Source organism: Epinephelus moara, chromosome 3 (genome assembly GCF_006386435.1).
Source record: "Epinephelus moara isolate mb chromosome 3, YSFRI_EMoa_1.0, whole genome shotgun sequence".
NCBI lineage: Eukaryota > Metazoa > Chordata > Actinopteri > Perciformes > Serranidae > Epinephelus > Epinephelus moara.
In genome coordinates, this window is record NC_065508.1 from 17979804 (window position 1) to 17997646 (window position 17843).

The 17843-nt window shown below is 42.0% G+C and overlaps 1 protein-coding gene across 2 annotated transcripts in view; it reads right to left on the bottom strand.

The window, feature by feature from the left end:
- LOC126388133 (neuronal migration protein doublecortin-like) overlaps positions 1–13911 on the bottom strand; it is a 35415-nt gene extending 21504 nt beyond the window's left edge. For both annotated transcript variants that reach the window (XM_050041031.1, XM_050041030.1), the window contains exons 1-3: positions 13768–13911; positions 8171–8596; positions 5108–5448 (exon numbers count right to left, since the gene is read on the bottom strand). In XM_050041031.1, the coding sequence (XP_049896988.1) occupies positions 5108–5448; positions 8171–8534 (705 nt within the window). In that variant the 5' untranslated portion in view covers positions 8535–8596; positions 13768–13911. The remainder of the gene's footprint in view (positions 1–5107; positions 5449–8170; positions 8597–13767) is intronic.
- Between the last annotated feature and the right edge of the window lie 3932 nt (positions 13912–17843).

A 17843-nucleotide genomic window follows, 5' to 3' on the forward strand; every position in this document is an offset into this window, starting at 1 on the left:
GGTGCACTGGTGCAGTGTCTGTGTGCTACTGTAGGTGCTCCGGATGCATTTGGAGCACAGATGAGCCAGTTAGGCAGCGATATCTGCACAGTCATGGGGAGCAGCTGGTGCCTGATGTTGTTTTAACCCCACCCCTCCCCAACCCCGAGGAAGCAGGCTTTCCATTTGGCTGACTGATGTGGCCTTACCATTATTAAATCGTGCTTCCTCCTCTTCCCCCCCCCCAGGTCATGCTCACTTGTTGATGTGGTCCTTGAGCAGGAAAAGGGAGGGGGGCTGCGAGGGGATTCAGGCACCGAGGATGCATGCTGGCTTCCATGCCTGCTCGAGATGCTTCATCATGGGGACCACGCCCCTCTGTCAGCCTGATTGTCTGCCTCTGTTAAACACTGAGTGTGTGTGGGGGCGTGTGCGTGAGTGAAATGTGGCTGCAGAGAGCTGTGGTGGCGGGTGAGGAGCAGAGTGCAAGCAGGTAAGACCCAATGTAAAGAGCACACTCAGCGTATTACAGCCATTGTCACAAACCGAATCCATCACGGCGGAGCTTATTGCCATGACAACTGCTTCTGCAGCATGGCAAAGAGCAGGCAGACTGCAAGAGCACTGATAACCAAGGAAAAGCAGGCTTTTCTTCCCCATTACTGGATGTATTTTAGTCGTTAAGAAGCCCTAAGCCCATGCCTGTATCCATATCCTATTCAGTGAATAATTTCTCATCACGAGTTATTAACTTTTAAAGAAAACTGGAATCTTTTGTTCTCAGACAATAACAGTGTGACCTTGTGCCTGAAGCATGCCTGAAGCATCCTCTTCTTTTCCTCTCCCTCTTTGTTGACAAATCAATTTAAAAAAAAGAGGACTTATTGCAAGCCGCATTTCTAAACCGGGTCAGAATAATGGGCACTCAAATCCGTTAGAGAGCCCCCTGCAATGCTGCAACACAATGTACCCTCAATATATTTCACAAACGGCATTTGGATTTGGCATCTATCAGATGAAAAGCCTGCCAAAGTGCAATTCACATGAACAAGCAGTGGATCTTAAATGCAAATCAGAACTATTCTCCTGTGCAGACACCTCTATCAGAAAGGAATGAATACAAAATGGCTGCCAGCAATTAAATAAACTCCCTCTGATTTAATGTAGCCTTTAGAAGCAGCGAGGGCAAATCAAGAAATGTACTTTTTTCTTTTTAGGCATGGGGAAATTATTATTACCCATCAGCGAAAATAAAATGATCCTAATTTGCTCTAAGAAAGGAAAATGACTCCTGAATCCACTGGCCCCACCCTTCCCGATTGAAGTGAAAAGCACCAGCATTTGAGGGGAAAATGGGAGTGATTTTGTTCACAACACTGACAAAGAGAGGAGGGCAGGCTGTCTTTAGGGTCTACACAGCGCTGAGAGAGAAGAGGAAGATCAAGAGTGAGAAGTAGGCATTTCAAAAATGCTATAAAAACCTGAATCACCTTTTATCTCAGCCACAAACTGATGCTTTAAAAAACTATACATGCAAAAACATCATCCATAATCCTTCCAGTTCACACCCAATGCATACAGGTAAAAAAGAAAAATACATGACATACGATTTTTAAACCAAAGGCTTGCATTGATAGTAAACTCTCACACCCACTACAGGATGTGGTATCTGACAGACCAGTCCACACCAGCTGGGCTCTCTTTGTGCCTGGGATGTGGTCTCCTAGCAACCGGTCCCAGCAGCTATCGCAATGGAATGGGAAGAGGAGGATCGGCGCAGAGTCAGGGAGGGGCGGGCACTGCATCAATATTGCTTCTACCATATCACCTCCACCACAGAGCAGCTGCAGTGTGCCTCTGCACACAAAGACGCCGCAATAATGTGTGCAGCATTTTCTCGCATTTCTGTGCGTTGCAGTGAGACTGGCACGAGTCCAAAATCATTGGACACCAATCACAGAGCAATTAATCTATATCCGCAGCGATGACAAATCAATCAATACGCTCGGATTGGAACGGCTACCATATGGCGGCTATTAAATTCATTTTGTGGAAACACATCATCATTAAAAATGCATGGAGGAAAACACATGGCAAGAGGAGGAACCACAGCCCAACCACAAAGATAGAAACACTGAAACATGAAAATTAAACTCATATTCCATAAGGTGATTACAACATCCAAGCATCTTAGCAAGTGTGTCTGCAGGAAAACCGGTGTGAGACCTGGGGCAGCCAGACTGCACCCCTGGGAGAAAGCATTAAAATCAAATTCCCCCATCTATCATTTCAGCGCGCCTCCCCTCCTTCAAGACTCGTGTGATTCCAGCCTTATTAATACAGAGCAAAAAGGAACTGAAGGAGTACAACACCTAAAGGAGCTCAGCAGGGCACGATCCCCAGTCCATCTGTAATGAATTATACAGGAAAAAGGTCCCCACAGGAGAATTAGCGAACATTTAACCATATCAAAGAGAGGACTGAGGAACAGATGTCCGTGTTCGTATCCACACATGCTTTCACGCATTGCTCCACATCCCCGCCTACACTAATTAACTGGGATTCACAATAGTCTGGAAAGCACAGGTACTTGATTTGTGCAGACAGTTACAGGTGTGACAGGTGTGTCTTCAAATTATCATGAGAAAACATAGTGAATGTTTCTGTCACTCCTAGCAGCACAGAAAACTATACCATGACCAAATTTTGTACCATATTTTGTAATTTATTTATTACCTCTTAAAGTAGCACACATGTTGATATAAAGGACATGTTAGACGGTTCATCTCACAGACCTTTCCACAGGCTTCCAGGTGGGTGACCCTGCATGGTTGCTGCTCCAATAAAGCATAACTATGAATAAAACATTACGTCCTTTTGGCTTAGCCAGCTGTGTTGAGAAAACAATAGTCTTCCCCAGGGAGTGACTTTTAAGCAAAGTTAAAGCATGTTGTTTGCCTCATATGGGTCATTTGATTAGGTTTCACCATTCTTGTGCTTTTGTTTCAGCTGAATCTGCAGCTGCGTCCCCATTACAACAGTATGTAATCTCCTAATCCTCATGGTAGAACTTTATTGGAAGTACCAGCCTACACAAGAAATGAATGCACTCTATTATAACAGCAATTGAGGCACAGCTTAAATGTGACTGTTGCCAAGCCATAATGTATTCTCTCACAATCTGGACTTAATTGTCTTAAAAACAAAACATGCGAGAGTATTTTCTGTATGAATGCAAGGCCTGAAGCTGCAGCTTAATTGGTGCTATTTACCATTGGTGTTGGGAAATCATACCTTAAATCTGGACAGAAGCAGTCAAATAGAAAGTTACAAAACCTCTAAAATGAAAATGTAATCAGCTGATTGAAATTAGCAGGTAGCACTACTAACTAGCAACCCAGGGTATACTCAGTTGCAAAATTCCTATCGTTTCAATATTTCCTGTTAAATAAAGACGTTAAGTCAAATATTAATCTTTCCCAGCTTATAGGGTGGCCCCATTACTTGTTGTATTATGAGGTTTATATATCATTCTGTTGCTTTCCAGTGGTGTTCCTGATGTATTAAAATCTAACTATTCAAGTATATGTTTTAGCCTCAAAATGCTATTTTCAAAGCCCCACTTAAACTTTGCTCCATGTGATGTGAGGTAGGTTTGCTGTGGACGCCATGTTAGTTTGGTCCTGAAAGTTACACAATAAACAAACTAAACGATAAAGTCAGCGGTAGACCAGCAATTCCAGTGTGCTGTGAGGTAAAATTACTGTTTTGGTCAATGTAGTCTGGTAGCTCTGCAGAGAGCATAGATTAGTCAGTGCTATTGATAATGACTAAGTGGGAGTTTCCATTTGAAAAACATGGAAAAGAACACAGATGGACCTGCTCTTTGAATATTAACAGTCTCCAATGTGTTATTAGGGTCGATGTGCAATGTTTGCTGGAAACAAAATCAACATCTTAATCTAGATTGGTTTAATTCAGAAGTATTATCTTTAATCTCACACTTCTGTATATATAAAATACAGGTCTGACAAGTCACTGCAGGTTTTTACTGTCCACAGCCAGCCAGTGGAGGGTTTTTTTTTTTGGTATCATCTTCTCGTGGGGATTCGATTGCCCTGAATTCTGTTTGGCTACACCTGCCTCAGGATCCCTTAACCAAACACCAGAGAATAGTCAAGGTCGTTAATGACACTTTGCCCTTTATTCTGTTGCTTCTGTTACATGCAACGAGAAATGTCTGCATGTTGCTCCTCAACATGCAGCTAAAGCATCATCTCAAAATGAGAATGAGAAGAATAGGACAGTCTAAAGCTGGTCATTTTCTTCCAAAAATGTCTTAGACCCAACCTCAGATGTTTCTCAGCAGCTTAACCAAAGACATCAGATCTGTTCACATGTAAAGATTTATAGACCCATATTTTCATTGTTTCACTAGAATACCAGCATCCTAAATAGAGCAACAATTAGGACAAAGTGATCAAACACATCAATACATGGCCCAACCCTTCCTGTATGACCATAGTGGGTGGACGACAGAACTTCCCAGGACTTTTGAGCTTTTCAATAACAGATGGACTCGTGGCCTAACTCCACAACAAAGGCCGATGGACAGGTACTAATGACTTTAACCACAAGACAGGAGAAAATGCTACCTCAGACTGAAAGTCAGAACAAAGACTGTAGACAATAAAGGTCATTATGTGCACAGGTTGTTCTCATGGATGATAAAGGTTCTCATGGACCTGCCGTGTCATTGTTGATTGAAGGTAAGAGAGGATATTTTGTCCTCTACCTCCTGTGGCCATTATGAAAGTACTTGATCCTGATACCTGGCTGGGTGTGGGTGGATGTATGAATGAAGAACTGTCCTCAATCCTGACCACAAATTTTCCTATTGTGTAGCTCTGCTTACAAACTGCACTGTACCATCTTTGTTCCAGTTATTCCCAGCACAGAGCCCTATCACACATTAAACAAATGCAGACAAATGCAAAGGGCATTCGCAGTTTGGGACATTTGGATTTTAAAAAGGTTCGTTTTTCATATGCACCTTTCGTTTGCAGCAACACATGCGATCACCTGAGAGCACAATGTAAGCTGGGCAGCAGCTAAAGGCGAGACATACCTGCTTGCCGTCAAGTGTGTAGATCCTCTTGACCACGCCACTTTCAAGTTTAATGGCCTCTGTGATGTCGGTGAGCACCTGCTCGAAGGAGTGTGCCGTTTTCTTATTGAGCAGGACGCGCACAGCCTTGCGTGGCTTCACGCCGCTGCGCATCACCGTCACTAGCTTGGGTCGAATAAAGTCCTTGCCCTCTCTGGCGTCGCCGGCAGCCTTGGCGGCCAAGGACTGCATGTTCTTCTGGCTCGCTGAGGCCTTTACATTCACGGACCAGTTGGGGTTCACGTTCTTTGTGTAGTCGACCTTCTTGTAGAAGTTCTCTGATGCACAAACATAGCTTTCCCCTGTGAGAGCAAAGAAAAATTGGGTTAGTGGGTTGCAACACACTCAGCTATTCAACGTTGACACCTGAGACTCCCGGAGGCGTCCACGCTGAAACATTTGAACCTGCAGGAAGTCAAATTAAGAGATGTCAAGACCGGTGGGGGGGATCTCTGACATCGATCACGTCAAAACTAAGAATCATTTTACTTTGTTTGAGAAAACAGCCCAGACTGCAGATGGTGTCAATAAAAACTGTTCACAGGCAGCCTTTGAGTAACCATATTGGTTCTGGAGAGACATGTTGCTATTGAGCTTCTCTAAATGTTTTTTTTTTCATGCTTGGATCACCAAACTAAGTGTCATTCATCCCAGTTGCATTAAGGAAACGGCAGGAGGCTCAGGATTGGATGTCTGAACACAAAACAGTATCTGGTTGGCTGGATTCCACTGGGACGACTGAGAGATGTGTTTTCAAAAAATACTGGTACTTAAAGGTAAACTACAAAATCCTTTAGAGACAGAAAACACACTGAGATTTCTTGTTAATGTTTAGACTATTTTAGGGTATACACTGCATATACAGTAAGAGTGTTTCATCAAATGAGACATCTGGAATAATGAAACAGATATTGTGTTATTGTGTGAACTATGCTGTAGCTCACACTTGCATGTCTTTGTCTGGTGTTGAAGAGAATAAAAGAGTTTAAACATCTCCCATGAGACCACAGCACAGATCAGTCAAACAATACCTGCTTCACAACACACAGTGACGGTATTAGCAACACAGTAGAGACACATCTTCAGTTTTTAAAGCATGCATCCCTTGGCTTGAATTATAACAAGATGAAGCCTTTTGTAAGACTGACCGACCTCCTTGTTGGACGTTATTCAGTCCTATAGTGTCTGAGCCTTCTTTGTTACCATTTTTCAAGTAAAAACAGGGAGTTAAAATATTCTACAGCCTCATCACAAATGTACTTTTGCTAAATTGGCCCATCTTCATCCAATTCTCTAAATAATCTTCCATTTTCATCTCCGTTTATCGACCTCCCAATCTTGACAGCAGATTGTGCTGTTCTTGCTCAGACAGGGAGGGGAGCTGAAGTAAAGGCAAAATGCAGCACGGGGAGAAAGATGGAGAGAAAGAGAAATTTGGACAAAAGGGGGAATCCAGAAGGCAGCAATTAGGCCAAATGTGCAGAAATTACGGCAAAGACAAAGGCACAGAGCAGGATTACACAGTGCAGAGGAGATTGAGCAATTAATTATAACCCACAAGAGGAAGCACAATGAAATGCCCCGCCAACCACCCACAGTGCATACTGTGCTGCCCCTTCTTTACTGCACTCCCCACACACACACATGCAGAAAAGCACATGGAGACGCACATACGTTCCTATCTTTCCTAAGCAGCTCAAGAACCAAAGATGATCATCTCATTCTGAACAAATTAAGCTGCAGTTTATCTTCCACAGTAGCTTTACCCCCAGTTCACTCCGTCCACCTCGTCCCATTTCTCGTCTCGATCTCGTAAAGTGGACCAGGACTTAAACTTGGGTCATTTAACTGGGGCTTATAAATTATTCTTGAGGAACATCTGATTGATGGTTGTTGACTGAAATTTTATGTTGCTTCATCTTGGCAAGCTGAATTATGACTTTTCTCAGGCAGGCCAATGCATGGATCATCTTGTCTGGTGCAAAGCAAAGACTTTATTCAATGAGCAAAAGGATTTCAAATCATCTTTGGCAACTTTCACAACATGAATCTGTAAGCACGTAAATCACTTCTGATCTGCCTTCTGACGCCAAATCTAAACTACAACAGACTCATTTAACTCCATCTATCAGACAGACGCACAAACTGATCAGTGTGAAATATGTCGTCATGTAATATGCCTTGACTGCTGCATACAAAAAATCCAACCTATTTTCGCTATAAATAAAAATCCAAAAGCTACACTTTTAATTGGGATTTCCTCCCACTGTTCCTCTGGATGCTGATGGAGACGCTTGACAATAAAAACGCACTCCCAAATTGTGACCGGAGGTTTCTATAATGAATTAGATGCTAATGTCGTCTGTTAATGAACCATTTATCCCATACTGAGCTGTAGAGAGCTGACTTTACAGCTCAGTATGAACCCCTGCAAGAGTCCAAAGCTTAACGCCCAAAAAACTGAGACCACTGAGTCTAATTAAGACCAAGATAGAAAACCTGCTTCCTGCTTCACAAGCAGGTTAAGGAGTCTTTGAACACAGAGAACCATGAAGTACAATATGAGTAACGGATCGTGTTGTGTTTTGTTTTTCAAACATGCAACATTTCTCTGTTTTTACAATATACTCATGAACATTTCCTCACATTTGTTTAGCCTTTGAGAGAAACTACTGCCTACAATGTGCCAACAGTTGGAAGATGTGGACCATTTCACCCGACTACACCAAAGTAACCCTTCAGATTAGAAGCCGATACATCGTATGAAGAGATTACAGGGGTCTAGACCAAAAAGATAAGACTTCTAATCTCAGAACTGGAAATGTTCTGCTTCTAAATCTTCTCAGCACAGAAAGTGACTTGAAACTGCAGATCATCTTTAACATGGCGGCCTATGATGTCTCAATTTGGACTCACTACAGCAGCTCTATTGAAGACCAAAAAAAATCCCAATGATTCTTTAGCTTCGTGATGCATTCAGTCAGATACCATAAGTGCTTGATGCGTTCTACTAAACATGCTTACCCTCCTCTAGCTCATCCATTGAGCCGATCTTGCGTGCGCCATCGATAGTGAAGATGAAGCGGACACCTTGTGGCAAGTTGATGTGGTCAGACAGCGAGCGTGTGAGGTCAGCCAGCAGCGAGTCAAAGGTGCGAAATCGGTCATTGGCCACAGCGTACACGATGCCCTTGAAGTAGCGGTCTCCGTTGCGGTAGAAGCGCACCTTTTTGGCTTTCTTCTCATTGGTGAGGGCCTGCAGAGTGCGCGTGCGGTAGAAGCTGCAGTGGGCGCTGTGGGTAGGGCTGGGGAGTCCATTCAGGCGCCCGCCCCGCGGGGTACGGGATGCCTTGTCTCGCTCGTCAAAATGTCCAAAGTCTAGCTCCATGATGACTGAAAGTTGAGATGGTTGTGACAGATGTGTGGTGGTGGTGACCAGCTCCGGAGAGTCTGTGGGAAAGAAGGAAAACAATGTATGTAAATTAAAATATTGTAATAATAATAATAATAATAATAATACAAAACTGTAATTCACTATTTTGGCTTGTTTCAAAAACATTGCCCAGACAACAAGAATCCATCTCTCTGACTTTTTCAGTCCCACACCTGATACTGTGGCTTTGGGTATCCGCCGATACCAGGTATCAATCTGATACCAGTGTTTAATTAATAGGTTGTATGCCTAATTGTGTGGAAGTCCCTGAAATCACTTTACTTAAACATTGCTTTCCAAAATGTCACAAATAAATTCAGATATAAATCTGAATACCTCAAAACAGCTGACATTTTTGTTGTTAGCTCCCTCAGCCATGTGCTTTACCGGTGTGCTGCTGACGCATAATGTAGTATGTGCATGTGTGATGAGTAATCTGATCTGATTTCGGCTGACAGATTGGATCAAATCTTGAAAATGGGCTGTTTAAAAGAAAGACAAAAACGAATCCTGTAATCAGATTAGATCAAGTTTTGGTTTTGATCTGGATCAAACCTTCAATATGTGTTGTTTAAAACTTTTTAGTGGGATTGGGATTGATCAAAAAATAAAAATGGATTATCCTGATCCCAGCAGCAGGGTGGATTCAGAGGTGATTTCGGGAACAAAATGTAATGAGACATTTAAATTGCTCAAATATATACACATTTATTTATATTTTGCAATTGGTTTGTTACAGTTACTTTGATAAAGTTAATTTAATTAGGCTACCTATTAAGCCCTTCAATCCAGTAAAGTAAGAAAAGAAAGTATGTCATCCCCATAAAATAATCCTCCAAGTAGCTGTCAATATCAAACAAAAATTATTTAAAAATACAGTCTCAAATATCTTAATTTTGGTCTCTCTGACGGCACCTATGGCGATAAGTGGTAATTGCAATGTGTTTGTTGGCGGCCGTCAGCGCTGGTTATTAGGATGAGGTAATCTTGAAAAGTTTTTATCTGGATCAGGGTTATCTAATCCAATGTTGCTTTGGAAAACTGGCACAAAAGTAAAATGGATTAGCTGATCGTGAATAGCAAAACATGGATCATTCTGATCCAGATTACATTTTTTGAACAGCTGGGCCCAGATGTAAACATAGAGTTGAACTTAACAGACTGACCCCAGTGTCACAGATACCCAATCTAGCTACCTGAGTCAGTATCGGCCCGGAATCTGATACCACTTTTGATTTAGAGCATCCCCAGATAACCAGGAATAAAGTAACCAATTAATTACCACACTAGGTGATATCAGTCTAATATCCTCTGGATCATCTCTGCTGTCAGTCACCAAAGAAATACTTCCCTTCCTACATGACTTCAGCACAAGGTGAGCTAAACTCTGCACTCTGAATTTGGCATTAACCTCTCCTGTCATTAATCACTATGGCTATCTAGTGCAAACACAGAGACATACATTTTGACTTAACATTGGACATGAGGAAGGGAATTTTATAAATCTGTAATGATGGTAATGGTTTCATCTGCATACAGGTGGACAATGAATGAAAACCACTAATCATGTTAAGTGAGACTAAAAGGACTGGTTGTGAATGGCGGTCTTCAGCAAAATGAGTCCTCATTGAAACACATCCAGACCACTTCAAAGAACATTGTGTACTGTATATGTGGGCTCATTAGTTAACTTGTGAAAAAAGATCACCTTCAGTATATGGATTGAGTCCTTGAAATACTTCAGTGCTGAATGTTATGGCACCTCAATGCTTTAGCTATTAAAGTTTGCACTTAAACATCATCTTTACAGATGCTCCAATGGGCCTCCCACCTTCTGTGGGTTCGATACCCGGTGTCACCCGACCAAGGAGTTTCAATAAATGACTGTAAATAAGAAAAATCCTTTACATGTCTCACTCAGTGCTGGTTTTGAATGACGTATATTTTGTCAGGTAGTCAAATAGGATTACACACAGACAGATTAAGATGGCTGACTGACTGACTGCATGGCATACATTAATTAAATTGCCCATTGGCAAAGATTCGATTAACAAATCACAAAACATTGTATAATTTATTAAACTGAAAAGCCATTATGATGGTGAATTTACTGTTTGCCAGAATACACCCATAAAGAGCTTAGACCCACGCTGCTGCAGCAAATCATGAATTAAGATGTTATTTTTTGCTGCGAGTAAGATTACAATCCAACATCTGCTCCGGCTAAACTGCTGTGTGAGGCATGTAGCATATATGATATGTCTGTAATCCGCCTACATACACCTGTGGGCAGTCGTCTCACTTGCCCGCATGAATCAGTAAATGGCACAGAGCCAATTAATAAAGTTCAAGGGTACAGTTCAGAGATTGTTCTTTGATCAGTGGGTTATTCGCCAATTGCTGGTTTAGACGTGCCCCAATATCTCCAGGAACCAACAGCTGACCATAACACAATATTGGCAATGCTGTTTCAGTGAGTTGACATCAGATCGCTGACGTCAGGGTGTGTTTTAGTCACATTAGAGGAGGAATTTCTTTTCTCTATTTTAATATATCCAGCTGTTAATATACTGCCTTTGTCTCCAGTGTCATGAAAATGCATTAAGTGAAACATGAGTGGCAAAGCTATGTGTACAAATCAAATACCAAGATCTTGTGATATTGTACATTGGTACATTCCCCCTGTGGAGCAGCACTTAATATTTAAGTGGATTAAGTGTTACAGTAAACGCTATCAGTGCATTCCTACAAAATTTATGTCACCACATCAAGACTGAATTTTAATCTTTAATCATTCAAAGGAAAATGTTAACTCTGTTATTTGTCCCAAAATACCCGGGCTTTGCGTGTTACAGGAGATCCACTTCCTCCTGCTTCCTAAAAAATTATGCAAAAGATGCATCTGTTCAGCCAACACACAATAAAGCACTCATGCTATGGGATGGACGGGCCAAAGGCTGGAGCAGCTTCTCTATTTAAAGACTGGTCTCTTCCTGTTAACCTACCACCTGATGGCCACAGCTCAGTTGCCTCAAAAGCCACAAAAACTCATTGAACCATACCTTTCAAAGTGGCATACACCCATAAAACACTCACACCCACCCACATAAAAGAGGAAGTTTAAAGCCAAGCTCCACTGACATGATCTCATTTTCAATATACTGCTCTTTAAAGAGTGATCACATCCTAATCTTTTAAATATTGTATGTTCATCTGTTCAGTGGTTTGCCCAAGAATTAAACTTCCCAGCTTGAGCTACTGTCTGTGCCAATGGCAAATCTTTATCGTCATAAATTCACAAGTAGAAAAATGAATGACTAAGGATAAGATGTCATGCATGAGGTCTTTTAGGGTGTTTAAGTCACTTTGTTCCTCCTTGATGACATTTAAGACCCACACCACAGTTTGGCATCTTCTGTCATAGAAAGAGGTTGTCAATTTTGCACCATTTTGTGGCAAATTTCAGACCCTCTATGAAAAATTGTTGCAGTTAGAGGTGGGCAATCTGATCATTTAGCAACACTGAAACTGAGTTTTTTTCTTCTTGATTCGCATGTCTGAGGAGTTGTCTGATGTATGTGAAACACCAACACTTTTAGATGCTGATACATCGATTGGTTGATTGACAGATGAGTAATCTGCGACAAATTTGATGATCAAATCCACATTTTGTCCAGCAAATAATGTCACTGTTCTCAGCTTCTCCAACAAAAGGGTGTTGGGGATCAATGAAAACTTGAATATCTATAGGTTATGGACTTCTGATCAGAGAGACAAGACTTTTGATGACGTCACCTTGGACACTTGTCACTATTTTCTGATATGTTATCGACAGATCAAAAGATAATCTTGAATTGATAAGGAAAATAATCGTCATTTGCAGCCGTGAATATCACACAATTAATAGATTTGCGATACTGATCTCACGAATATCATGCAGTCCTATGTCTAATGAACATGTAATGTATTAAAAAGTAAAATCTCAGAAGCCTCTCCTGCGTCTTTCATCCTTTTCATCCCATTGAATGAATGAAACAGTCTGATACTGCTCTTTTGCTCTAACGATCCCCTTCATTGTCCTTCATGTTTTAATGCCTGTCATGGTGCATGTAAAGATCCGATATTGTACAGAGGACCACACTGACCAACAGCGGCCATTAAAATAGAATAGAAGGAAACATGCTGCCGCCACCCATCCATGTGGCGGGGCCCTCCGATCCCCTGCTAACCCCTGTGCTGTGCTGCTGACTGGGGTTTTATGACAGGCACGCTGATAGGATGGGAGGGGACTTCTGGGTGCTCCTCAGCTGACAAAGGCCAGGTTTCAAGCCCATCTGCCGCACTAATGGGCAGAGCTAACAGTGACCCTTCCCCAGTGGAGCATCAACTAGGACAGTCCATTGTCTCAAACAGGGTGCATTGCCTTAAGAGTGACATCACCATCACTGCTGCTGCTCCTGCTGGAGGAGCAGCCGGCTCATTTCTCCAGCATGAGTCCACAAAGTACATCAATAATGGACACTAGGAGAGATTTTCACTATTAAACTGTATGACATCATGATTATCTCTGTATGGTTCATTGATACACTGTAGACTTTTATCAAAAGCTGAATAAAAACCACCATCACAGCAAAATGAACGCACTCCCCCCTAATTAAAGCCTGCTCTGAGCATTAAGCAGCACTGCAGCAACATTATGTAGTATCTGATTTTTTTTTTTTTTGGGCTGGTTCTGATTGTGCTCCTGGCTGAGCCACCCACACAACACCCCGGTGACTACACACTCCTGACAAACCAGCAACCACATTATATGACTCTCCAGTCATAGTCATACAGTTATCTATCCAGAAACACCACAGCACACACAGATTGTTTTAAACCACACTTGCAAAAGGGGAAAAAAAAAGTTTGATGATGCCACACTTTTTCATTTATGATGGATGAGTGTGGCCACATGGCACAGCAGCAGCAGAGATGCAAGTTTTTCTGTAGGATAAAAAAGGGGTTGGGTGTGCGCACACCTACTCACAATCCACCTGCACAAAATCTGAAAACCTGAAATAATTTCTCCCACACACATACACTCAAAATGTCATCTCAGCTTGCGCACTCCCAATCAAAACCCGATTTAATCTCTGTTATTCATCAGTAAAGTCTGCGGATAATCCCACCCAGTAAGCGGACTCACCTGCGTCGCTGCTTGCGGAGTGAAGGGAGTGTGTGGGGGGGAAAGAGTGTGTGTGAATGTGTGAGTCGATGCTGCAGGATAGCGGCACGCCGTCTCTCCCCTCGCCTTTGTCTGCTTCAGTCTGAGAGCCGAGCCGCTGCCTGCCTCACTGGAGGAGCCACTGGGTCCTAAAGCCAACGAGCCGTGGACACGCCCACTGTGGAAAAGCTGTAGGTGCCAGTCAGAGTGGGCTGCTGGGGTGGAGCTCATGTCAGTCTCGTCAAAGGTACATGGACATGCAGGGAATACAAGGAGGTTATTATTTACAGTTATGGGTGAGAGATGAAAGAGCTTATTAGAAGTCTCCTGCTTTGTGAATATGAAGCACCTCTACTTTCTGTCAAGAGGTGAAAATACTGTTTATTCTCTTGAATTTCTTTTTATTTCAGTTCCTTATTTTATTTCTTATCACCCAAGTGATACTCAACTGACAGGCCAAATCTGCCATGTAATAGGGTGCTGGGGAGCAGACAAGCAGCTCCCAGCAGAGCTGGAAAATGAAGCCAAAAACTGCAGTGCCAAAAACTGCAGTTCCTTGAATGACCACTTGAGGCTGGCTCCAAGAGTGAGTCAACCCCTACAGACACCCACGTTAAAATGCCCAACTTAACAGCAGAACAAACATGTTTACAGCCTGGTACAAAAACTGGTTTTGGTCTATATCGCTAATTTATGTCATCAATCCATTTTATTAGGCTCAAAGTTATGAATATTTAAGGTCAGGGCCGCTTGAGTGACAGGCTGTCTGCGAGACTCACTATGAGCTATGAGCCACCTCCACCCTCTCGTCCAAATGTGGTCACTTCTGGCACCAAAAACCAAGATGGCGACAGCCGAAATACCGAACTTGAGGCTTCAAACCAATGCAGTCCACAAGCCAATGGGTGACATCACAGTAGCTACGACCATTAATTTATACAGTCTATATTGGCGGACCATTGACGACCATTTTCTAATTCACAGTGAAGATATATTAAGTCACTCTGGGATTTTTGCTTTTTTTTTCGTCAGTATCAATTAGGTGCATGAAAAATCCCCATAATCAGGGCAGGATCCCCCACTCTGGTCAAAACCTAGAAACGCCTGACCTATGCGGGGCTGCTGAAACTGGATTTTCCTCCTTGCAAAGATAAATGAGGACAGCAAATGCTGAAAGGTTGAAAAATGAGAAATTGACAGATAAATTTGCCTTTATTTGCTGTCATATATAGGCCTAGTGTTAGTTAATTTAGTTTATAAGTTAAGTTAATAAGTCAGTTAATTTGGGAATAGGGAATTTAAAAATGATAAGTTATGGGCTTTTTAATTTTGATTCATTTTATCTGATAAATTGTGTTTATGTTTGTTTATTAAAGGTGCAGTATGTAATTTCGGAGAAAGACAGTTGATTGTTGGGTCTCACCCCCAAGTTGTCAAATACCAACACTTTGTCTTGGTGGTTCAGTCCGACCACCATCCCAAGGTCATCTGCATTTGACAGCCTGGGGAAGAGATTTGGTAATCCTCTATTTTTCTCCAGAATTGTATAATGAATTTTTAACTGCCCCCCGGCCTCCTGTCATTTGCAAAAGTGGCCCCCAGGCAAAGCAAGTTGAGTATCCCTGAAGGTTGTGGCTGTCTGTGTGTGTGTCCATGCCGTCAGCTGACTCCCTTTAACAAAAAGCACAGTTTGATGTGTTCGGTCTGGTGGAGCTCTTTGTAGGTGGAAGATAAAAGCTTGAATACCACAGTACTGGTTTCTGACTTCCCTTTTCCGGTTACCTTAAAGGACTATTTCATCGTCAGGGAACCAGAAGTTTAGTATCTTTAACTCTTAGCTCAACAATGACTAAACATCAAGATTGCTCACGTTCATATATGTGACACATTCAGCCTACTTTCTTACATTTGCGTTCAACAGAACACCTGCACTGTCGTGTGAAAATATGTGGCGCAGCTTCAAAAGAAAAGTACATCAAAGAAGAGTTATTGTTTTCTACTTTAAAGAAATCATTTTACATGTTTGCTCTTAATTATGACGGGAATAATGAAACATCTGATGATGGGAATGACAGCTGATCCCCAGGGGGCAAGGGAACAAACGTCTGTGGTTGATTTTACGTGAACTTATGCAGTTTGTGAAACAGATGCAGCAAAGTGATAGTCACTGTATGGATAAGGCTGTCAGGCTCATTTAAAAGATATTACACAGGGAGAAACTGTCAAACTGAAGGAGCCACCTTGTCACTACAAAGCCCACACTGGTCATTAGTTCATATTGAATTACAGGCTCGGGGATGTAAAGTTTTTCTCATCCTTGTGGCTGTGTGACCAATTTGAATAAAAAGGCTTTGTCCTAGTTGTTGTAGTGCTGTATCGATTTCACTGAAACCTCTGTCAGGATAGCGGAGACTCCATAAGCAGTGTCATACATCAGGGGGAAAGGTGAGATGTAGAGTGCCAGGGGTGTTACATGATACTCCCAAGAGGCTAAAGTGTGGCGAGGAAAACACAAACGTAACATCGCCAAACAAATGAACTCCATTGTCATGATACTCCTTGAACAGTAATGACTTCTGGGCTTCAAAACTGGGCCACAAGACAAATGTGTTAAGTTGCATGCAGTTCACCTCTGGTCCAAAGGTTGAACAGCACTGACTTTAGGGCAACATGTCAAAGCTTTAGCAGCTCACTAGGTAGTCAGACTTTTAATAATACTAGTTCAGTCCAGAGGGCCACTAGAGCATCAAAAAGCTGTCTTGTTGGGACTTTGGTGCCACTAAAGCTCTTGTTGCAACAGGTTGGACAAAAGTGCCATTAGTTGCTAAAAACAGTGACTAGTAAGAGGTTTTTTTCAACTAATAGGACAAAATGCCGCACTAGTGCAACCAAATGTCCAACAAGTGCTGAGAAAGACCAAAGTAGTGGAGGAAACTGACATCTGATGTCAGGATATGGAATAAATTCTCAATCGGCTTTCCACACTTCCATCATTCTTTATGGATAGTTTACCCAAGCACCTGTGGCACCCTAGAACTTTTTCATAGCGGTGGCCAGATGGGGCGACTGAAAATCTTACATTCGCACATCAAAACCAAAAGCCATAACTGAACATCAGGGATTCTGTTGTGCTGTTTTCATATATAGAGTTAAGGAATCACATACTGATATACTTTGGTTTCTTTCTTGAACAGTTAGCATTACTAATACCTGATGTGCATAGACTGATTTCTTCCACAGTTGTTCGCCATTGATCCTTCGTTGGTGGTGTTTCTTTACCCCAATTCCTAGTGATAGCTTTTTTGCTTACTACTAGCAATATTTTGATCAAATATCTATCACTCGCAATAACATCTTCTTCAGAAAAATTACATAGATAAAGCACCAAACAACTGTGAGGAACCTCATATCCTAGTATGTGCTCAATGTCTTTACATATCATTTTCCACAATACCATTATTTTCTCACATTTCCATAAAATATGATTGTGGTCTACATCAAAAGACCCACACTCTCGCCAACATTTCTGGCAACTATGGAGATGTATTTTCTGTTCTGGTGAAAGCAATCCTGTTTCAATGTGTTATGTATCTGTGCGTGTTTTAATTTATTCATTGCTTTCCAAATAGGTTGGATCTCCTTTTCTTAAAATAAAAATATACAGCTTTAATTTGAAGGAGGACATTGATTGTAAGGAATAAAATATTTAATGGGAAAAAGCCTTCTAAAGTTTAGGGGAGACTACTTGGTACCCTACCCTGGAAATCCAGAGTTCTCGCGAGAGCACAATTTGAATTTGCTCAGCGAGTCACTGGCAATCAGTAATGATGCTCATTACCCACGCCCTTGGAACCGAGCTGCACCAATCACATCGGTGTATCTGATATAGGCGGGCCAGAGGCGAGCTAAACAGATAACGACAGCGCTGCGTCGACGAAGTCCGGAATCAGTCAGTAACCACTGCAAGATGGCTACGGATGAACACCAGTTGTTTGAAACGGCTTTGGCCGCTACAATGAACGAGTTAGACTTGGCTTTTTCTCTAAAAGAGGAACAGA